This window comes from Pleurodeles waltl, chromosome 7 (assembly GCF_031143425.1).
Source record: "Pleurodeles waltl isolate 20211129_DDA chromosome 7, aPleWal1.hap1.20221129, whole genome shotgun sequence".
Taxonomy (NCBI): Eukaryota; Metazoa; Chordata; class Amphibia; order Caudata; family Salamandridae; genus Pleurodeles; species Pleurodeles waltl.
Genome location: NC_090446.1, coordinates 2,036,400 through 2,044,389, shown reverse-complemented (window position 1 = coordinate 2,044,389; position 7,990 = coordinate 2,036,400). Strand labels below are relative to the sequence as shown.

At 53.9% G+C, this 7,990-nt stretch overlaps 1 protein-coding gene across 1 annotated transcript in view; it reads left to right on the top strand.

Moving 5' to 3' along the window:
- Nucleotides 1-505: 505 nt before the first annotated feature.
- The window catches only part of FAM131B (family with sequence similarity 131 member B), a 135,249-nt gene continuing 127,764 nt past the window's right edge, over nucleotides 506-7,990 (top strand). The window contains exon 1 of the mRNA XM_069242659.1: nucleotides 506-739. Coding sequence (XP_069098760.1) covers nucleotides 712-739 — 28 coding nt within the window. The 5' untranslated portion in view covers nucleotides 506-711. The remainder of the gene's footprint in view (nucleotides 740-7,990) is intronic.

The following is a 7,990-nucleotide window of genomic DNA, read 5'->3' as shown; positions in this document are numbered from 1 at the left end:
GTGTGTCTGCAGTGCGTGTGTAGCTGTGTCTGCAGTGCGTGTGCGGTTGTGTTTCTGCACTGCGTGTGTAGCTGTGTATCTCGGTGTGTCTGCAGTGCGTGCAGTTGTGTGTCTGCAGTGCGTGTGGTTGTGTGTCTGCAGTGCGTGTGTAGCTGTGTATCTCGGTGTGTCTGCAGTGCGTGCAGTTGTGTGTCTGCACTGCGTGTGGTTGTGTGTCTGCAGTGCGCGTGCGTTTGTGTGTCTGCAGTGCGTGTGTAGCTGTGTCTGCAGTGCGTGTGGTTGTGTGTCTGCAGTGCGTGTGCGGTTGTGTGTCTGCAGTGCGTGTGCGGTTGTGTGTCTGCAGTGCGTGTGTCGCGGGTGCCCCGGCTCCGGCAGATGCTCTGCGCCGCCTCCTCATCCCTCAGGCCCCAGTATCCCCGGCAGCCAATGGGAGGCGGCGCTGCGAGGGGAGGCAGCAGCTGGACCATCTCCGCCCTGCATCCTGCATCCTCCATCTCTGTGCGGAACCACCGGGGCTCCCCCTCCACCGACCCCCACCACCCCCCACAGGAGCACCCGCCGCCCTCCCCCGCCCCAAAGACGGCGTGCGCCTGGAAGCGGGGCCCCCCGAGGCGCTGTGGCCACCGCAGCCCGGACATGATCCTGCGGCGCCGCCCGCCCTGGGGGGGCCCGGGGGGCTGTCTGTAACCTGGCACCCACCCCCCCGCCGCCATGGGCTGCATCGGATCCCGCACTGTCGGTAAGGGCGTGGGCGGGGGGGCAGTACGTGCTGCGGCGCTTTGTCTGTCCGGACAGGGTGTGGGGGCGGCGGGGTGTGCCGGCTGCATGTCAATGAGGGCCCAGGGGGTCAGTGCTGGGGGGAGGTCAGTGCTGGGGGGATCTGTGCTATGGGGTCTGCGCTGGGGGTCTTTATTGAGGGTCTGTGCTATGGCATCTGTGCTGGGGGGGTCTGTGCTAGGAGGATGGGGGTCTGTGCTGTGGCATCTCTGCTGGGGATGTCTGTGCTAGGAGGATGGGGGTCTGTGCTGTGGCATCTGTACTGGGGATGTCTGTGCTAGGAGGATGGGGGTCTGTGCTGTGGCATCTCTGCTGGGGATGTCTGTGCTAGGAGGATGGGGGTCTGTGCTATGGCATCTGTGCTGGGGGGGTCTGTACTAGGAGGATGGGGGTCTGTGCTGTGGCATCTGTACTGGGGAGTCTGTGCTAGGAGGATGGGGGTCTGTGCTGAGACATTTGTGCTGGGGGGACCTGTGCTATGGGGTCTGTGCTGAGGGGATCTTTATTGGGGGTCTCTGCTGTGGCATCTGTGCTGGGGGGGTCTGTGCTAGGAGGATGGGGGTCTGTGGTGGTGGGGGTGTCTGTGATCTCAGGGTTACCCCCGCTCGGGGAGGGGTATAGGGGGCCGGGGGCGGTGGTGCATAGCGGAGGCACGCGACCCCCATTGTAGATTTATTGATTATTGGCACCGCACGCACACTACGGAGGGAATAGGGTCGGTGCAGCCCCTGCAACCCCAACCCCGGCCCCTCAGTTCGCTGGGCCTCTGTGCTCGGGGCCTCTCTGTGCCCTGGGCCCCCTGTGCTCCTGGGGTCCCTCTGTGCTCGGGGCCCCTCAGTGCTCTAGGCCCCCTGTGCTCTTGGTGTCCCTCTTTGCTTGGGGCCCCACTGTGCCCTGGGCCCCCTGGGCTCCTGGGGTCCCCCTGTGCTCCTGGGTTCCCTCTGTGCTCTTGGGGTCTCTCTTTGGTTGGGGACCCTCTGCGCCCTGGACCCCCCCTTGTGCCCTGGGCGCCTTTGGTCCCCTCTGCTCTCGGGGCCCCTCTGTGCTCTGGGCCCCCCTGTGCTCTTGGAGCCCCGTACTCTTGGGGCCCCTCTGTACTCCAGGGGTCCCTTTGTGCTCTTGGGGTCCCTCTGTGCCCTGGGCCCCTCAGTACTCTGGGCGCCTTTGGTCCCCTCTGCCCTCGGGGCCCCTTTGTGCACTGCCCCCCCCCCCCTGTGCTCTTGGAGCCCCCGTACTCTTGGGGCCCCTCTGTGCTCCTGGGGTCCCTCGTTGCTTGGGGCCCCTGTGGGTCGGGGGTGGTTCAGGGACCGGCTGGTCCGGGCACGCTGAGGATGTGTCAGGGCAGTGTGTGCGTGTGTCTGTTATGTGCACCTGTGTGTGTATGTGTGCGCGTGTTTGTGTGACAGTGTGTGTGTAAACAACACTGAAAGTGAAGGCAGAAATGGCTGCTTGTTGTGTGGAGCAGGCTGTGTGATTGTCTGTGGGATAATGTGGTTTTGTGTGTCTGTGTTTTTGTCCTGCTCAGCAGCCGTGTGTAGGAGCTGTGGTCGTTGTGTCGTTGTATGATGGCGTGGCTGTAAAAACCCATACACAAGTTGTGTCTCAGTGTGTGGTGGTATGCAGGGTGCATTTGCTGTCTCAGTCTGTGCGTATATTGGTGTGTTTTTGTGTGGGTGGCTGTGTGTGTGTGTGTCTGTGCGTGTCTGTGTTGGCGGTGGCTGTATGCTTGTGTGTGTCTGTGTTGGCAGATTGTGTGTCTGTGTTGGTGGTGCCTATGTATCTTTGTTTGTGTGTCTGTGTTGGTGGTGGCTGTGTGTCTGTGGTTGTGTGTCTGTGGTTGTGTGTTGGCAGTTTGTGTGTCCGTGTTTGTGTGTCTGTGTTGGCAGTTTGTGTGTCTGTGTGTGTGTTGGCGCTGGCTGTGTGTGGCAGTTTGTGTGTGTTTGTGTGTCTGTGTTGGCGGTGGCTGTGTGTTGGCAGTTTGTGTGTGTTTGTGTGTCTGTGTGTGTCTGTGTTGGCGGTGGCTGTGTGTTGGCAGTTTGTGTGTCCGTGTTTGTGTGTCTGCAGTTTGTGTGTGTAAAAGTAGAAACGATGCTTGCGACGTGCTTCACTGTCTGCCTGGTTGTGTGTTGTCTGTGTGCGCGCTGCCGCCTGTGTGATTGTGTCAACACCTGTTGTGAAGTGTGTGCATTTGACATACACAGCACTACGTGTTGCTGTTCAGTATTTCCCACCAGTTGTGCGGATAAGCCACCTGGGGCACAGGACAAAGCCGGTGCCCAGGGTCACACTGTCAAATTGTGAAGAAATATGGATTCACCCGTCTCAGGTGACAACATCGACCCACACCTTCCGTGCGCAGTGACTTCCCAACTTAGGGGCCTGTTACAGGTTGTGGTAATTACTGGGTGCACGGGGTGTGCGTCTGGTGTGTGGTACACGGGGGCCCCTGCGTGTCTCTGTTTGTTGTTTGTGTGATGTTTGTGTCTGTGGTGCACGTTGTTGGCGTGTGTCAGCTCGTACATGGGTGTGTTGTGTCTTGTGTTGGTGACTGAAGAGCTCCACCCCCTAGCGAGGCCCTGAAATGTTCCTGAATCTGAGGGACACTGACGGACACTGCAGTCACTCACATACACCGCTTCAAGGCGCTTCCTGCCAAGGCACGGGACCTTTTCCGTAGGGTTCGTAAACACGCCGTGCACAAGGGGCCTGGTTTACACTTCAGCGGCCGGGTTACTCCATGGTACCCCATGGGAATTACACTTCAGTGGACGGGATACTCCGTGGTACCCATGGGATTTATATTTCAGGAGACGGGATACTCCGTGGTACCCATGGGATTTATATTTCAGCAGACGGGATACTCTGTGGTATCCTATGGGATTTATATTTCAGCAGACGGGATATTCCGTGGTATCCTATGGGATTTATATTTCAGCAGACGGGATACTCCGTGGTATCCCATGAGATTTATATTTCAGCAGTCAGCGGTTTCCCCTGGGATTTATATTTCAGCAGACGAGATACTCCGTGGTATCCCATGGGATTTATATTTCAGCAGACGGTGGTATCCCATGGGATTTATATTTCAGCGGACGAGATACTCCGTGGTATCCCATGGGATTTATATTTCAGCGGACGGTGGTATCCCATGGGATTTATATTTCAGCAGACGGTGGTATCCCATGGGATTTATATTTCAGCGGACGAGATACTCCGTGGTATCCCATGGGATTTATATTTCAGCGGACGGTGGTATCCCATGGGATTTATATTTCAGCAGACGGTGGTATCCCATGGGATTTATATTTCAGCGGACGAGATACTCCGTGGTATCCCATGGGATTTATATTTCAGCAGACGGTGGTATCCCATGGGATTTATATTTCAGCGGACGGGCTATCGGTCACCGTTGTGCCAGAGTTACCCATCCACCAAAGTCTAAATCACGTCCAAACTTTCCAAAGTTTTTTATTTTCAAAAACAAAACCCCACAGTGGGTTTTTGTTTTTGAAAAAACCAATGCCTCCCTCACCATGAGAGTCATCTTCATTGGCGAGGGGGGTGTTCTGCTTTTTACTGCCCCTCGCTGCCAGGGTTCTCTTGGTGGTGACGGCCAGTAAAAACAGCTGTAAGACCTCTTTTCCAAACTGATCAAGTGGACTTAGACCAAATCTTAGAGGGCCTCCCTCCGTTGGGCCGCCCGAGCGGGTTCGCCACAGTGGAGACGCAGTATTGCCCGCCGTGGCCAAAACACAGCCCCGCTTCTAGATTCCAGCAAGTGCTGCCCGTAGTGTGACTGAGTGTGAAGATGTTTGTGACCTTCCCTTCTGTGGGATGCGTGATGGCTGAACATGTTTGCGGTGCTTGTGTTTTTGTGCTTGCGTGTGTATTTGTTTACACTGATTCGGTTTTTGGCGTGGAGTGATCCTGAGGGAGCGCCATCGGTTCCTCTTGCCGGCCCCCACCATCCACAAAACCAGCGGCATCATTTACAAAGCCATCACAACCAGCCCCCCATCTTTCAGATAAGCCCCCCATCTTTCAGACAAGCTCCCCATCTCTAGCGGTTCTTGGCACACCCGCAACCAGGACACCCTCAGACTAGAGACTAAGAAGTGTGAAAACACAAGACAGCAGGGCGCTAGCATCTCTGCACCCAGGATCTGAAACAACCTCCTCATGTCCGCCTGGAACAGCCGCCCTGCTCCACATTAGGAGGGAGTTTAGGACTCGAACACTACATCACTCCGCATTAATCATTCATAACCAGCTTCTGCGACTCTCCCTCGACTTTATGCAGGTCTCCGACCCTGTAGCGCGCTCTGCTGCCTTCCAACTATGTTCGCACTATTGAAATACTATATATACATACAAACATACATATTTACATACATTCATACATACATACGTACATATGTACGTATATACATGCGTACTTAATACATTCATGCATTCATACGTATGTATATACATACATAATACATACACATACATACGTACTAACATACATACATACATACATCATGAGCTTAGACAGTCACAGATTTCCAAAGCAGCTTGTGCTGTGTATGAAATGTCTCCACAACACCCTGCAGAGGGCGGCCCAGCCAGAAGGACCCTCTAACATGGGGTGGTCCTGGGGCTGAGCCCAGCAGCAGTTCAGGCAGGAGGGACCTCTCCACATTCAACCGCTTGGAACCACAGGTGGGAGATGTGGTGAAAACATAATAATAAACCAGAGCCAACAGGTGAAATGTGGGCACCTAAGGGACTGGTAGGTCCTTGGAGATGACTAGGTTGTGGCAATGCCCCCCACACCTGCCCCCACACACTGCCCCCACACCCTGCCCCGCATCCCGCCTCCACACTGCCCCACACCCTGTCTCTGAATTCCACCCCCACACCCCACCCCGCACCCTCTCCCCACATCTTGCCTTCCACACCCTGCACCCCACATCCCTGCCGCACATAGGGATGTGTACTAGAAGACTATACCTCCAGAACCAGTCCTATGCTAGAACGCGCAGTCCTTTCTGCACGATGGTGCGAAGCTGCAGGTCGTTCAAGGCCGCCGTGTTCGAGCACTAGTGCAGGGGATGTTTGCCGCAGCGGGCCAGTCTCAGTACCTATGCCCTCATGCTCTGTTTTCCTTTGCACCATACAGTGCGGCCATCATGGCTGCTATGCTGCGTTATGTGAAGAATTACTAGGCCTGTTGTAAAAACTCTGTGGGGAACTATAGACTGAAAAAACTCATGTTGTCTACTGAAAAACATACAACAAAAAAAGTTGTGGCAAGAAAATGTCATAAAATGGTGCGCTTTACACGCGCTGGAGGCACAATGGCAAGCGGGCATGCTCCGACCAATGTAGAGAGGCGCATTCACAGTGAAGAAGATGTGGGGACGAGTACGGCTCTGTATAGATTCAGGAAGGGGGAAGCACAAAGGAGTAGTATGCGGCTGGTAGGGCCCAGGAGTTACTAGGGTTAAGGACTAGTTGGAGGCTGTTATGCTTCAGGCAGAGTAGCGCTAAGGGGTAGTGAGGGGTCTACAGTTCCAGGCTTTTAGGGTTGATAGGTGGGAAGTGTTGAGGGATATTCCGTTAGTAGGAATCAGGTGAGGCAGCGGTCAGGGGCAGCCAAGGCTTCTTGGATCGGGGAGGGGCATTAAGACACAGTGAGAGGTTTGTAGAGTTTAGGGAAGGATTGCATTGAGAGGTCGGAAAGGTTTTTGTGGTTGAGGGAAAGATAGCGTTAAGGGGTGCTAAGGGATTTTTAGGAAGCAGGGAAGGGTGCAAGAACAGATGATGGATGGAATGCTGACGATGCAAACACTCACCCCCAGTCCCAGTTTGGGTTTAATTCATCGTTCTTTTGCTCACGTGCCACCCCACTTTGGACCCAGCCATATGCAAATCAGTCTTGACCCTGCTCCCCATGGGAACAGTCCAGTCCAAACTGCCAGGCCAGGCCCTCCCGGGACCTGAAACAAGCATCCTGGGAGCAGTTTCGGGGTATAACCCCCTCTTCAGCCAGGCTAGCTTCAATCCAGTGGTGCAGCGAGCACAGGACCCACGTCTGGGCATACCCTTCCCACATAGGATGACAAAAGCAAAAAGAACAGAGGATGGACGCAGAGCTGAACAATGCAAACACTCACCCCCAGGCACAAAGATCTGGGTTTAATCCACTCCCTCTTGCTCACCAGGGTCACCCCAGTCTGGACTCAGCCATATGCAAATCACCCTTGACCTCAGCTACGGGTGATGTTTGCATTCTTCAGCACTCCTTCCAGCATCTGTTCTTCTTGCAGAAAGTGGTAGTGAGGCATTTTTAGGGTTTGGGGGTGCACCAAGTAAACATACATGTGTTTGTATCTAATGGTGAACATATGTAAACATACAGGTGTTTGAGTCTAATGGTGAACATATGTAAACATTGGGGGCCAGATGTATGAAGCATTTTTCAAGTTGCAAAGGGCCGATTCGCAGAATCGGGCCGATTGCGACTTGAAAAATGTTTTTTGGGGTGTACAAAGCCCAAACTGTGATTCAGTAACTTGTTACCGATACGCAGTTTGGGTTTTGCGATTTGGTATTAGGAAGGGGTGTGGCAAGGGCGTCCGTTCCTAATACCGAATCCAGATGGTATGTATGATTGTTTTGTGATCACAAATGCAATTTCAAACTGGTACTAACCCATTTGCAAACGGGAAGGGGTCTCCATGGAACCCCTTCCCCTTTGCGAAAGGCAGCGAAAATATTTTTTCAGAGAAGGTAGTGGTCCCACGGACCACTGCGTGCTCTGAAAAAATGAAAAGAAAACTTTTCATTTTTTTGTTTGAAATGCATCTCATTTTCCTTTAAGGAAAACGGGCTGCATTTAAAAAAACTAAAAAACTGCTTTATTTAAAAGCAGTCACAGACGTGGTGGTCTGCTGTCTCCAGCAGGCCACCATCCCCGTGAGGGCGGCCGTTCCAAATGAGGTTGGAAATTGCGACCCACCTCATGAACATTCATGAGGTATGTAATTTGCGATCCCATTGGGAATCGCAAACAGTGCTAAGTACACTGTTGTACATCCGGTTTTGCGAGTCACGAGTCACAAACTGTGAGTCGCCAAGACTCGCAGTTTGCGAGTTGCAAAACCGGATCTTTATGCATGTGCTCCAAGGTGTCTCTGTATAATGGTGAACATATGTAAACATGCAG